Source organism: Carlito syrichta, unplaced genomic scaffold (genome assembly GCF_000164805.1).
Source record: "Carlito syrichta isolate Samal-C Ts95f unplaced genomic scaffold, Tarsius_syrichta-2.0.1 Scaffold303129, whole genome shotgun sequence".
Lineage (NCBI taxonomy): Eukaryota > Metazoa > Chordata > Mammalia > Primates > Tarsiidae > Carlito > Carlito syrichta.
The window spans coordinates 141,488-156,685 of NW_007247225.1; the positions used below are offsets into that span (position 1 = coordinate 141,488).

General features: G+C 43.6%; 1 protein-coding gene across 1 annotated transcript; it reads left to right on the top strand.

Annotated features, from left to right (window-relative positions):
- The first annotated feature begins 12,273 nt into the window (after positions 1 to 12,273).
- Positions 12,274 to 13,656, top strand: IQCF3 (IQ motif containing F3). Its single transcript, XM_008057788.1, has 3 exons — positions 12,274 to 12,291; positions 12,458 to 12,505; positions 13,212 to 13,656. The coding sequence occupies exons 1-3, from the start codon at positions 12,274 to 12,276 to the stop codon at positions 13,605 to 13,607; spliced, it is 462 nt and encodes a 153-aa protein (XP_008055979.1). The 3' UTR covers positions 13,608 to 13,656.
- The last annotated feature ends 1,542 nt before the right edge of the window (positions 13,657 to 15,198 follow it).

The following is a 15,198-nucleotide window of genomic DNA, read 5'->3' on the forward strand; positions in this document are numbered from 1 at the left end:
CAGGCGCGCGCTATCACACCCAGCTAATTTTTGATTTATTGTAGAGATGAGGTCTCTCCTGCCCAGGCGGGTCTCGAACCCACAGACTCAGGCAATCCACTCACCTCAGTCTCCCAAAGGCACGGGATTACAGGCTGAGCCACCGAGCCCGGCATGTGCATGTATTTTGCAGACATTGTTTTCACTTTCATTTGCTTTTGATTTGTTTTGTTTTTTGTTTTTTGTTTTTGAGTCGGAGTCTCACTCTGTCTCCCAGACTGGAGTGCATTGGCATGCTCGTGGCCACAGCAGACTCGACCTGCTGAGTTCAGGATCCTTCCACCTCAGCCTTTCAAGTAGCTGGAACTACAGGCATGCACCACCACTCCCAACTAATTTTTTGATTTATTGTAGAGATGAGGTCTTGCCATGTTGCCCAGGCTGGTCCGAACCCGCAGGCTCAGGTAATCCTCTGGCCTCTGCCTCACAACGTGCTGGGATTATAGACATGAGCCACTGTGCCCAATGCATCTGCATGTTTTTAGGAGTCGATCTGCTTAGTTATAGGGTGAAAACATGCTGAACGTCATTAGGAAATACCAAACCATTTTCCCTGGTGGTTATACTGTTTGACACCTTTCCATCAGCAGTGTATAAGATATTCAGCTGTTAATAGTTATTTTAGCCATTCATAGGGTGCTTATGGGTATCTTATTAGATTCTCATTTTATTTCCTTAATGACTATTATATGTTTAGGCACCTTCTTGTATGCCTCTTAACCATTTGTAAATCTTTTTTTTTTTTTTTAGTCAGGGTCTCACTGTCGCCTAGACTGAAGGGTAGTGGCACAATCACAGCTCACCACAGCCTTAAACTCCTGGGCTCAAATGCTCCTCCCTCCTCAGCTTCCTGAGTAGCTGGGACTACAGTGCACACAACTATACTTGCCTAATTTTTAAAATTGTTCATAGAGATGAAGTCTCACTACATTGTCTAGGTTGGGTTCAAGCAATCTTCCCACCTCGGCTTCCCAAAGTGTGGGACTTCAGGTGTGAGTCACTGCACCTGGCCTGTAAATCTCTTTTTGTGAAGCAACTGTTTAAGAATTTTGCTGCAAATTCACTCTTTCTCATACTTATTTGGGTCCATTTTTTGACTGAACTGAAATCCTCCGTTGATGGGTGTTTACGCTGTCTCAATTTTATGTTTTCTATCAACTAAACTGAAATGACTAACTATATACCCCTTTGTGCCAATGAGCCAGTATTTCCAGTGCCTTGCTTTTGTAGCCAAATTTTGGCCATATCTGCAGGAAAGAATGGAGAAGAGTTCCACGTTTTTACTAAAAAGGACTCAGCTATTGGAAGTCATTCTGGTGCCTCTGTCACAGGAGCACTAACCCCATCATCACTATCTTCCCTCCTCCACTCATCCTGCCACATCTGTGACTGGAGTACAGACCTGAACATAATGGAGACACCTAGCCCCTAACCATGGGCAATTTAGGGGAATGCAGACCAGAAGGGATGGAACCTTCTACCTCCAAGTTATGGGCATTTGATGTTGTGTAAGAGACAGCAAGTCCACCCAAAGTTGCAGGCAGGGGAAGGTGGATTTTCACAGTTAATCAGGATGTAAATCCTACTTCTAGGGTCTGGGTATGAGAGGAGGGCGAATATGTGGTGAACTTGACACTGAATTCTACCATGAACAACCTACCCACACTTTTCCTCTTTAACCTTTGATTACAAAAGGATATCCAGTCTAAAAAAAATGTAATGAATGATGGTGATGGAACTGCATTGATGAAAAAGAAACAGAAGGAAGAAAAGAGAAAAGTACAAGAACCTACTCCTCCACCCCAACCAAAGGTAGGTCAGAGCAGGCCCCCAAGGTTGAGAGAGACCTCTGACCTGTGACATCTCTAATCCATGTCACCCAGCAGTAGTATTGTCTTCTCTGTGACTTATTGCATGGGATGGTCGAGGAATTTATTGACCAAACCAGGACACACTTGTGAAAGTTGGTGATAATAATTATTACTCAAGAACAAATATCAAAGGCTAAGAATATCCCAGGCCACCAGGACAAATTATTGCCCTACTCAGAGCTGGAATGAATAGGAATTGACTCATCCTGAGTTAGCTTTTTCTCCCATTTCCTTATTGGTGCAAGACAGGTGGGTAACTGAGGCTTGGATACTTGGTTGCAGGGAAGAAAAACCCTGAGAAATGAAAACCAGACCACGTAAAGTTGGGAGAGTGGAGTGGAGGCCACTGTTTGAGGAATGCATGGCCAAGTAAAGGAAAATTCAAGCCTAGAGTTAGGTGGGGATGTATGTGTTTGCACACATGTGCATGTATGTGTGTGTTAATTGAAGTTTAGGGTGTGAGAACCAAGATAAGTGAAAGTGAGAAATAGAATAGAAAGACTTCAAACTGTGAAGTAGGGAAACTTTCATTACTATGGCATGACAGAGGGAGAGAGCAGGTTGCGGGTCTGAGCTGGAGTTGGGGATGAGAGGACAGGGCCACCAAAAAATGCCACTTCTCCAGCAGGTGTGAAGGGTCTGAAGGGAGGGGTCATGGATTCCAGGTAGGTGGTTGAACCCAGGTGGAACATGGTAACCTTTGACCATATATCACAGTGTTCTTGCTCTAGACTGGACAAGGTTTATGAAAAACCAGGTAAGGTAGCTAGGGCAGGTGTACCTCCATTTTTCAGATGTGGGTATTGAGACTCAGAGATCAAGGTGAGGTGCCCGTGTTCATTAACCTGTGGGTGGCAGAGGTGGGACACTTACTTGGTCTTCTGGACTAACTTTGCCCTGCCCAGTGTTCCTGAACTTTAGAGGAAGGGACTATCATTGATAAAGGATCAGGGACCCTTCCTTTCACACCCTGGGGTTTAGGTGTGGATAATGTTTTCTAAATGTCTTTCCTTTTCCTTGCAATTCCTTCTCCCAAAAGAAAACACCCACTGAAATTGAACGAGCCTCCAAAAAGATCCAGGCCTGGTGGCGAGGAACACAGGTGCGCCAGAGGCTTCTGCACGAGGCACTCACAGCCTGGACCATTCAGTGCTGGTGGAGGCAGGTGCTGGCAAGGCTGCTGGAGAAGAGGAATCGGGAGCTATTGGAGACCTACACACGGCAAGAATGGGCAGCCATCAGACTACAATCCTGGGTCCGCATGTGGCGCATCCGCCGTCGTTACTGTCGTTTGCTCAAAGCTGTCCGTATCATCCAGCTCTATTGGCGCTGGCACAGTTGCCATACCCGTGGCTTTTTCCACGGCAGCTATGACCTCAAAACAAGCCAGCTAAAGCTTGAACTTGACATCCTTCTGGGTTCACAGGTTTGTCGGATTACAGACTGTATCCCCTTCCCAATAAAGAATTGACCAAGTCTGCCCCAGCTATGTGTCAGCAGTTCTTCATTAAACAAGCTCCAGGAGGTCTTTGTCTCAACATAGCATCAGAGAAAGTGATGGCAGATATTACCTGGCACCCCACAAGTCAGCTCTGAGGAGTCACCTGGTTTGTCTAGGGTCCTGTGGGAAGATGGACCTGACAGCCTCAGGCTGTGATTGATTAGCAATGTCTGCCATAGGTGGGAGGGTTAGGGTTGCAGGATCTCCAAGGGAACCAACTCCAGGTACGCCAGTTCACGTTGTGGTGTGTGTAAATGACGCCCCCTATGGTGGTGTAATATGGAGGCCTAAGCCATCCTTTGCTCTTAATCCTCCAGTGTCTTCCCATTACATTTAGAACAAGTTCAAAAGCCTTCCCCAGGGGCTATACAACCTTGTATGGTCTGGCCCTCGTCATCCTACCCTCTTGACGTCCTTCCTGGCTTCTCTGCTAGTCAGCAGATGCCCAAGCATGTTCCTATCTCAGAACTTTGCACCTGCCACCTGCTCTCCTAGGACTGTCTGCTTCCAGATGGAGATCTTGCCTCGTGCAGGTTTGTCTCTGTGCAAATGCTCCGCCTCCAGCTCCTGACTCTGCTTTCCTGTTTTCAACATCTACATCACACAAGAGGTCTTGTGGTCTATTCTCATTATTTGTCTATTTTCTGTTCTCCTCTCTGGAGGGTGAGCTCCAGGAGAGCAGGACTCTGGGGTCAGTGCTGCGTGCCCAGGATCTGGAACAATGCCTAACACACAGTGGTTCTCTATTTCTCTCTGTATATGTACAGATTGAATATTCCTTATCCAATATGCTTGGGAGCGAAAATGTTTCAGATTTCAGGGTTTTGGAGATTTTGGAATATTTGTGTTATACTTTCCAATTCAGAATCTCTGTATGGATATCCATAATCCAAAATGCTCCAATGAGCATTTCCTTTGAGCTTCATCTCAGCACTCAAAAACTTCAGATTTTGGAGCATTATGGATTAAAAAATTTCAAGTTAGAAGTATTCAATCTATATATATTTAGAGATGCAAACTACTAAATCCAGAGCCAGACCTCCTGCATCTGGCTCTTATGCTACAAGGAGGCAACATTCTTTTTCTTAATTATTCCTGGGCAGGTACCTGGAAACGAAGGGTCCCTTCTATAATTTAGAGCCTGCCAGATTATTCAAGGTAACCAATCTTCAACTCCTTTTTTTTTTTTTTTTTGAGTCAGAGTCTCATTCTGTCATCTAGGATGGAGTGCAGTGGCATGCTCATGCCACCGCAGTCTTGACTTGCTGGGCTCAGGTGATCCTTATGTCTCAGCCTTCCAAGTAGCTGGAACCATAGGTGCATGCCACCATGTCCAGCTACTTTTTTTTATTGTAAAGATTACATCTCGCCAAGTTGCCCAGGCTGGTCTCAAACCCTCAGATCCTCTAGTCTCTGCCTCCCAAAGTGCTGGGATTGCAGATATAAGCCACCATGCCTGGCCCCAATCCTCAACTCTTTACCCTGCCCTGCCTTGCCTTTCCTGTTGAGACTCCAATAAAGACTAGAACCTAAGCCCTCTTTTTGCTCCTGTCTTCTGCCACCTACCAAAACCTGGAGCTTCCCTTGTGACCCTACATGGTATGCAATTACTCCCTCTCTAGGTTCTGTTTTCTTGAGTGTCTCCCTGTGTCCTCTTGTGGCTACATTTCTCTGACCATCACTTAAAGGAACAGAAGGTGTGTGTGTATGTGTGTGTGTGTGTGTGTGTGTGTGTGTGTGTGTGTGTGTGTGTGTGTGTGTAAGATTGAACTGACCTTCACATGTGGTTAGATTAACCACATAAGATTAACCGCTAAACTAAGATTAATAATTCAGTGGCACTTAGTACATTCACAGTGTTAAACAAACACTACCTTTATCAAGTTATAAGACATTTCTATCATCCTACGTAAATTCTGTACCCATTCTTAAGCAGCCATTCTTTATTGTCCCTTGCTTCAACCTCTGGAAAAGTCCAATTCGGTCTCTATGAATTTATCTGTCCTGAATATTTCATATAAATGGTATCATACAATATTTTGTGTCTGGCTTTTCTCACTGAACATAATGTTTCTAAGATTTTTCCCCAGTATAGCATGGATCTGTACTTCATTATTTTATATAGCAGAATAATATTACATTGTATGAATATACTACACTTTGTTGGTCCATTCATCCATTGATCAACATGTGAATGTTTGCACTTTTGACTAATGTGAATAATGCTACTACGAATATTTGGCAGTTGCACCACTTTACATTCTTCCAGCAATGTACAAGGGTCCCAATTTTCTACATACTTGCCAGTACTTGTTATTTTCTATTCTTTTAAAATTTTTTTTTTTTTTTTTTTGAGTTGGAGTCTCACTCTGTCGCCCAGACTGGAGTGCAGTGACCGCTCCCGGCCACCGCAGCCTCGACCTGCTGGGCTCCGGCGATCCTTCCGCCTCAGCCTTCTGAGTAGCCAGAATTACAGACGCGTGCTACCACACCCGGCTTTTTTGATTTATTATAGAGATGAGGTCTCACCTACCCAGGCGGGTCTTGAACCCGCGGGCTCAGGCAATCTACTCACCTCAGCCTCCCAAAGGCGCGGGATTTAAGTATCTTAGTTGGTGTGGCATAATACTTCACTGTGGTTTTGATTTACATTTTCCTACTATGCGGAATTAGGTACATGTTGGCCATTTGAATCTCTTCTTTGAACAGATGTCTATTCAAGTTTCTTGAAATAATTTTAATTGGATGTGGTTTTCTTTTGTCAGCTCAATAAATATTTATGTAACAAATGAATACATGATTCACATTTCTATCCAGGCCATAGATTTGTGGCTGTAACATGGCTGAACTCCTACTCCCTAGAAAGAACTGTCCCTCCTTCCCTAAATGATTCGCTCAGCCAACCACCTCCTTCCTACTTGATAGAAATGTTATTTACAACCTCCCTGACTTAGCCTTTCTCTCTGGCAATGTTTCTGTGTGTGTGTGTGTGTGTGTGTGTGTGTGTGTGTGTGTGTGTGTGTGTGTGTACACGCACATGCATGTGCAGAGTAGTGGGAGCAGTGTCTACTGTTGTCCTTCCACTTCATGTGTGCACACTACTCTGTCTCTGTTGGTCTTTGTCTCTCTGTCTCTGCTCATCTCTCAAATGCTGTCTTTCTTACATTCTCTTTCCATTCCTCAGTGTCTTTCACCCTCAACCTTTCCTTCCCTCTGTCTACTTCTCTTCTAATGTTATATCTCCTTGTACCTGTTTCTCTGACTCACTGTATTTTCTGGATTTGTAAATGACTGGTAAAGATTATTATTTAACTAGCCAATGCTCAGACATTGCCTTGCTCTTCTAAACCTTGGCTACCCTTATCCCAAATAGCCTCAAACAATGAGATGGACAAGCCTCGGGGAAGGCACCAACATTATTGCTCCTGGGTAAAGGAGGCATGATTTACACAGACTTGACTCAGGATATGCAAGTGCTTAAGAAATATCAGAAACATTATAAATATGGTCACATTATTGGTTCAGGGCTTAGCATGAGACCCAAACCAAGCCCATGAGACTCCACTCTGGTGCTGTGTTGGAACTACTAGGCTGGCTAACTTTAGCATTTATGGAGTCAGAACTGCTGGGGAATACCACATAGAAAAAGCTTGCTGAGAATGGAGCCAACAGAGAAAATAGAACCAAGGGATGGAAAAGAAAAGCTAAATCCTACCCGTGCCTGAGGCTAATCTAACTTTCCTGTGGGAAATCTTAGTTTTTGAGTCAAGTAATCCCCATTTTCATTTAACTCTATAAAAACAGATTGCAAAAAAGTAGAACATCTCAATAGATTCTAATAAATACTTTAAAGTGAGTTTAGTTTTATGTAAACAACTTTTCAGGAAGTGTTTTCCAAAAACATGTTTTATAAATCAGAAACTTTACAGACGTGTGCCTGGGGAATTCTTTATTTATTTATTTATTTATTTACTTACTTATTTATTTTTAATTTGGGGGAATTCTTGACAGTAAAAGTAGAATTATCTCTTATTTAATACGCACTGAAGACCAGAACATTCTTGTAATGTTAGTATAATGAAAAGGAAGCTGCCGTGGATTAATGTACACATCAGCTCATCATCTAAAATCAGAACGGCTGGAGAGTAAATGGAACATGGATTGGTCACCTATGAGCCAACTTTGGAGCTTTACACTTTGCCTAGTTTGAGAAGTCAGCAGAAGGGAGCCATGGGCACTTGTCAACCTTTCATGAAACAATTGCATTAGGAATAGATGAACAGGCGGGGCCTTCTCTTGCTGTCTACTCTGCTTATGCAAAGCATCATGTGGCAGCCTTCACTTCCAGGATAACCTCTGAGCTCTGTCTCCTAAAGAAAGTGAACAATCTTCCCCATGCAGAGATTGTATTGTGGGTAAGGGAACTAAGAGAAAAACGGCAAGGCAAGAGCAGCACTTCTCAAGGTTTAGCACATACCACAAGCACGTGGAAGGATTGTTAAAGCAGATTGCTGGGCCCCACCTAGCACTTTGGATTCAGTATATCAGAGTCCCAGATTGTGTATTTCTAACAGGCTTCCAAGTGATCCTATGGCTGCTGTTCCAGAGGCCCCTACTTTGAGACTCTCTAGGGGAAAGTGTATATCAGAACCTCTATCAGAATTATGGTGGCTGTGAATGATAGCACAGCTAAAGGAATAGTGGCTTCAATAAATGGAAATTTCATTTCTCTTTCCCATGTAAGTTCAGTAGTGGTGGCCCAGGCCTGGTATGGCACTCCACAGGGTGAGGAACCCTAGCTCCTTCTAACTTATTTATCTGCTATATGCTATTTATTGCCTCTATTCCCATCAATTAATGATTCAAAAATGGCTACTTCAAATTTAATAATTATTGCAAAAATTCAGGCAACAGCAAGAGAAAGAGAGAGAGAGAGAGAGAAAGCAAGGCATATTTTCCAAGTTCCATGTGCCACTCTGCCCAGAGCTCAGAAGGACATAAAGGAAGACCTGAATAAAAGGAGAGGCATACTATATTCATTGTTAACATTGTAAGGTTCTTGTTACTCCAAGTAAATCTATTGAACTCGCATTTCAATAAAATAAAATTAAAGTCAATTTCAAACGAAATCTCATCAGGACTTATGGGAGTTTGAAAAACAGATGCAAAAAAAATTGCAGAATAAATGTCCAAAATAGGTCAATTTTGAAAAAAAATAAGATACAAAGAGTGGACACATATGCCCAGTCACATCAAAATGCATTACTAAGCTATAATAACAAGCAATTGTGGAACTGAAATGCCAACTGCAAAGAATCCAAGTGGGGAACAAACATTTATTTAAGGATTGGGGAAATTCACCCCATTCTACTCCTTCATACATACAGCCAGGCAACAGTCCCTCCCCTTACCTTGGCAGAAGACAGATTTATTGCCTGGATAAGCTGAACTCAGAGAATTCAGGCATAACTGAAGGCAGAGGTGATGCACCATACTAAAAACAGAGGGAGTACGTGAAAGTATGCTGGCTGAATAAACAGGCCACCAGCTCCATGTGCCAACTCAGCTCCCTGAGGGCTTGCAGTCCGGTTTCACCCTCCTACTCTCTGACTTGAGGTGTTGGGATTCCTTTCCAGGGAATCAGTCTATGACTGCTACACTAAAGCAGCATAGCCAACAACTAATTATATGCCTCAGTGGCATGCAGCAGTATCTTGGCTAGGGAAGTTCTACCCCACATGTCTCCCTACCTCCCTTCTCCTACTAGCAGGCTCCCTGGGCAGGTTTTAGTCTTGGTGGTAGCAGAAGCCCAAGAAGCAAATGTAAGTTAGCAAACCTCTCAAAGCCAGCCCAGAACTTGAATGTCATCATTCCACCTTATTCTGTTGCTTTAAGGAAGCCAATAGCCAACCTAAGGCACAGGAAGATGTATTCCAGCCCCTTAGAGGTAGAAACTTCAAAGTTCCATAGCAAAAAGTGTGAATGCAGGGCCATTAATGCACTCTACCACCAGCTTTAAGGAAAAATCCTAATGAATACATATGTTTGGGGTCCCCCACTAAAATAAAACCCAACTTTCCGCCTTATCACCCTACACCAAATGGCTCCAGACAGTAAGCCTCACCCATGCACACTGAGTTTCTCTTAGGGTCCCAATCTTATTTATGAACAGACAGTCATGGATCACTAACCTTTGTATAAACTTCTTAAATGAAAGATTGAGACAAAAACAAAGACAGAAGAAGCCAGGGCTTAAAAGAAGTAATATTGGAGACAGAAAAGGTAAACACAAAACAAAAACACTAACAACTAAAACTGGTACTCTCCGACCCATAGAGATGATATCAAATCAATAAAACTAAAGTGGTGTGCTATTAAGGAGAAGAATATTCAGAACATGGGGAAAAACTCTTTTTAAAAAATAGAGAAAATTGTCCATTGCCTTGCTAGACTCTGGTGTGGGCATGTGCTCTTTGAGCTATGGCTGTTGCCATGCTTCCTGGCTTTGGCTCCCTCCTCCACCTTGGGGAGGTGAATCTTCTCTTTCTCTCTCTAATTTACTTTTAAATAGACTATATTTTCTTACCTAAAAAATTAACAAATAAAAAATAGAGAAAATCTTCCAGAAAGCAGAACAAAAAAACAAAGAAACGGAAAATAGTGGATACGAATTAGAGAATCTGTTTAAGATCTAACTACAATGGTTTCTAAAATTGGAAAATTGAGAAAAATGAGGGGTAGAGATTAACAAAAAACTAATATGACTAAGTTTCTCAGAGCTAAATGATAAGAATTGTTCAACTATAAAAGGCTAAGTAACTATCCAACACAATAAATGGTTAAAAACACGAAACTCAGCTCTAGGTATATCATCTTGTAATTCCGAACATCAAGGAAAAAGATTCTAAAAACTTTCAGAGAAGAAAAAAAATAGGTCACATTCCAGAAAGAAATCAGAGTGGTATAAGACTTCTACCAGAAAATGAAACAAAGTTCTAAAAATTCTGTTGGAAAATTATTATCAAGCTAGAATACAATACTCAGAAAAAGTATCAGTCAGATGTGTGGATAGAATAAAGCCTTTTCGGACATGGGAGTCTCTACAAATGTATATCCATGCACCCTTTCCTAGGAAGCTATCATAAAATGGACTCTGTAAAAATGAGTGACTATACCCAAGAAAGAGGATAGAAAGTGTATAGGATTGTGCTCCTGTCACTTGAGAAAGACCTCAATATAAAGAGTGAACCAGAATCTTCACTGAAAAACAACCCTGGATGGTACCGTGTTTGTTTAAAAATGCAATTCCTGGAATCCCTGACCTTGATGCTTTGGGTTCAAGTTGCCAAGTAGGAGCTTGCATGAGACTGGGAGGCCAAAGTAGTAAAGTGGGTGGTCTGAGATCAGATATGGAGGCAAATAGACTTAGAGGTGTCCAGAGCCTTCTTGTTTTCCTTGTTCTCCCTGCTCTGCACCCAGTTCATCTCCTTGCCTTGCTGATCAACAGCAGCTCTTGACCTACTGCACAATGCTCAACCATGTACCCAGAGAGGCAACAGCTTTCCTAGACATCTCTAATGACTCACGTCATGCAACTGGATGTGCCTGGTTCGCAGCTTCCCCTGCAAGCTCCTACTTGTCTACCGCAGAGGGCTTCATTGGATCTTTTCTCTGCTCTTTCATCACTTTCTTCCAGACCTTTTTGTCAACTGTTTGCACAATTGTATGAGGTCTAATTCCTACAATGAATCGCTTATCCCATAGCGCCCAGAGTGGCTCTGCATCCCTGATGAAACTTTCCTGTTACATGTAGGATACACTAAGTAAAGAAGTCCTAACAAAAGTGAGGGGAAGGAAATTCCCAGGATACTGGTGAAAGGACATTTCAGAAGGTCAACTAGGCAGCAGAGATGGAAAGCAACTATCCAGATAGCAGAGAATGGTGCAGGGCCCCATAAAAATAAAAATAAAAAGTTTGGGGGTGAATTAGTAGAAGACAAGGCAATCAATAGCTCCAGGAAGAACAAAGAGGAAGTTTGTGAAAGGAGATATAGCACTGTATTACTACATCATGAACAGTATATTATCACATAAGCACTGAATAATTATCTAACAAAAAAGAAAGAGGAAAAAAATGGTGCTATAATCACATTGCAAGGAAAGCAGGGGGTGGGAAAAGGTAAGTCTTTATCTTCATGGAGAGAAGTCAATAGATAATATCTAAAAGTGAATATTAAGACTTTTCAATATAGCATAAAGGCAAGTCACAGGAGAAATATATAAGGAGTAAAAGTTGTTCTCAGCAATGGGAGAACTTGTCAGGAAGGAATAAGGCAGGAAGCTACTTGCCGTTCTTTTTTATTAATTAAAAGCTTTGTGGAATAAAATTTTTAACTTTATACATAAGGCTTCTTTATAAAAGCATACAAATTAAATGTTAAACGCCTCAATGTCAAAGGCAAATCTAAAAGAAAAACATATCACCCTGATGGGAGCTCTTATTTAGAAATTCACAAAGCAGGATTGTAAAAAGGGAAATAAATGGATTTGATTATGTCAATATTAAAGAACTTTGTGGAATGAAAGACAACAATGAAAAAAGTTAACAGATAGATCACAGTCCAGAAGAGGATATTTGCAAAATTTTTGTTCAACAAAGGGTTACCAAAGGAAATCATAGAACAGAGCAAGTATTTTCTCGTTGTCCGCCAACTTTGAGCCTGGAGAAGACACTTTGGCCTATGGTCATAGTTGCCTTTGTGACATCATGACCAGCTCCTTCTCTTCCACCCCAGCAGCCCTTGCCAAGGCCAGAGAGCAGCAACCAGAGGGGGATGATCACCTGAACCACTGCTCCAAGCCATGGGCAATAATTGTTGTGTAAGACTCAGGCAGACACATTCCTCCAGGGGTGGGGAGTTGTCCTCTGGCAGAGGGAAACACCAAATAACTTCGTAGGACCCAGGCAAAGAATAGGAAGCTGGGCTGTGGGGACTTTATACCCAGAACAGTCCTCACACAAACTGCCCCAACATTCTGATTGCAGAAATCTGGTCCAGATGAAGACGCACTAGAGAAAGAAAGGCTGCGGAAGGTAGGTGGGGCCAGGGAGTGTAAGAAAACCACAGATAATCGACCCTCCACCCCCAGAGTCCCTGGAAGTGGAGGCTCCATCTCTGGTCCCATGAGGAATGGTTCAGTGTTGTCCTGCAACCCTTAGATCCCCTCCATCTGCTAAGTGAACTGTGTTAGTTTGGATGATAGAAAAGGGAGGAAGCAGCATGTACACAGGCCACTGGACAGGTGGGGCTCAGTACAGAGGGAAGTGGAAAGGCCCAGGAGGATACGGAAGGCCTGAGAGGTAGTAATGAGAGTCAGGAGAAGTGAGGCAAGGGGGAGACCCAAAGAGCTGCCCCAGTGTGCATACTATCAGGAGGCAGCATCAGGGGCTGGACTCTGACCACGTCACAGAATGTAAATGTAGAGGTTTGTCCTCATAAAGATCCTTTCCGTTCCTCACAGCATGCCAGGTTTTCTGGACCAGAGAGTCTTTCTCCTGGTGCCATGAACCCAGGAGGTGTACAGAGCAAGCATATCCCCATTTTTTGAGTGTACACAAGGACACTGTGACCTTGAGGGTGAGAAGATGAGCCCATAGCCACGTATGAAACAGAAGTCGAGGCCAAACCCCACCCAGGTCTTCTGGGTCCTCAGAACCACCAGGGGAAGGGCTGCTGTTTAGAACTACCTGTGTTTGATGGTGGCAAATTTACTGGGGGTCTTCTGCTTTGCTTGACTAGAGGCTTCTTGCAAAACGTCACAGACAAAGGGTTCAGGCAGCTGGGCAGATCCAGGCCTGGTGGCGTGGAATCCTGGTACGTAGGATCCTGCTGGTCGCAGCCCTCAGGGCCTGGATGATTCAGTGCTGGTGGAGGATGGTCACACAGAGGCGGATACGTAAGCAGCAGCAGGCCCTGTTGAGGGTCTATGTCATCCAAGAACACGCAGCTGTCAAGCTGCAGTCCTGGGTTCGCATGTGGCAGTGCCGGCGATATTACTGGCAAATATGCAATGTTCTCTGCCTATGCCAGGTCCCAGAGAGCAGCCTCACCTTCCACACTGATGACTTTTTACAAGTACAATGCAGAGTCCCTCCAAAGCACCCAGAGTTCCACATTGAAATCCTGTCTGTCTGAAAGGCCTGTGGAGTGGAGAACTGGATGCACTGCCCCAATAAATGTCTGACCAGGTGTTGTGAGTCTCAGTGATTCCCACAACCACAGGGTCCCCAGGGATTCAGGCCCCACTCATTCTCTACCTGTGGAAAGACTACAGTGCAGGCATCTCCCCATCAACCCCCGTGCTACTGACTTTACATCCAAATCAGAAATTGCAGCTCAAGGTTGTCCTCATAGATGCAGAGCCAGGTGTCCCACTCTACAGCCCTGGGACCATTCTATCTCCTGAACTTGGTTGGGCTTCACATTCCTGAAGACTCTGGGCACCTTCTCATCAGAGATTTGCCTCTGAGGCCATGCTCTGTCATTCTGCCATTGGGGGCCAGCTGGGGCTTACCAAATAGAAAACCAATGTGTATAAGGGGCTTACCCACATTGGTTTTCTATTTGGAAAGCCCCAGACAGAAGTTTGGGTCTTAGTCCCTTTTCCTGGGAGCAGTGCAGCCCAGGGAAAGCACAGGAGGCTGGCCTGTGGGATGACTGAGCACAAGGCTTTGCAAACCTCATGCCAATTTGGACACTGATGGACAAGTGATGGCCCCTTTGCGAAATAGCCAACAACACTATCTTTAGGCACCGCACTCTGCCTCCCTCCTTCCTCCTTCTCCTGCCTCCCCAGAGAGCTGAACACAAGTAGGGTTTCCACTGCCATCCCCTCCTCCCTATGTATGGTCCCATTTTGGGGACTTCAGCATTGACCCCTTGCCTCTCACTTCTAATGATTTTGGCTTCCATCCTATCTCCATCACCTGCTCCTATGATCACACCTTTGGTTCCTTACATCACTAATGCATCACAGACCAATTCTTATGTCAACCAATAAAAATAAGTTATGAGAAAAATATATGGAAAAGTCATACAGAATATAAACCATATTTTATATTATTGGAACACACATATATTGCTATTTGAATTTGCCAAAAAAATTTCTCCATGCTCATTCTCAATCTCTGTTCTTATCTCACTAGTAACAAACAGCTCTCTGATTGCTTCTTTAGTGGGAAATGGTGTTTAGAAACGACAATCTAAGTGTCAGGAGTTCATCTTGTTACTGGGTTGGTCATTGTTTTAGGCCTTTTCAGCAGAGTTAAGAAATATTTTTTTTTAAATATGGATTCTCAGGAAGATGTCCCAGTGTGAGTGAGTATGGAAAATTTTGCATACATGTCAGTGTGTCAGTGACTGAGTAGGAACTCAGGAACAAGTGGCCAGGGCTCTACTGGTGAACTGACTGATGCCACAGCTGCTCTGCTTGGTCCCTAGCTCTTTCCAGAACAGAAAAGCCAGGTACTATTTTTTTTAAAAATCAGCAAAGCCCTTCCTGGGAAGAAGCTGCCAGGAGAGACTGCTGGCTCTAGGCTCTGCCTCACCACTGCAGCTCCTGACTGGACACAGGCAACAAGGGCTGCGGAGGGAGCATAGTGAGGGAGCCCAGAGGCAGAGCTCCACTGAAGAAAATGAAAGAGGCACCCTGCCACCACCTTGAAAACTGGACAAGAAAGTGCTCCAACTTGCTTACCCCAGAACAACAGACCCTGCCTGATCTCTG

What these genes read in the sequence shown, in the direction of transcription:
- IQCF3 (XM_008057788.1), top strand. An exon ending in AGAAAGAAAGGCTGCGGAAG is followed by an intron (nt 12,506 to 13,211) that starts GTAGGTGGGGCC and finishes TTGCTTGACTAG; the next exon opens with AGGCTTCTTGCAAAACGTCA.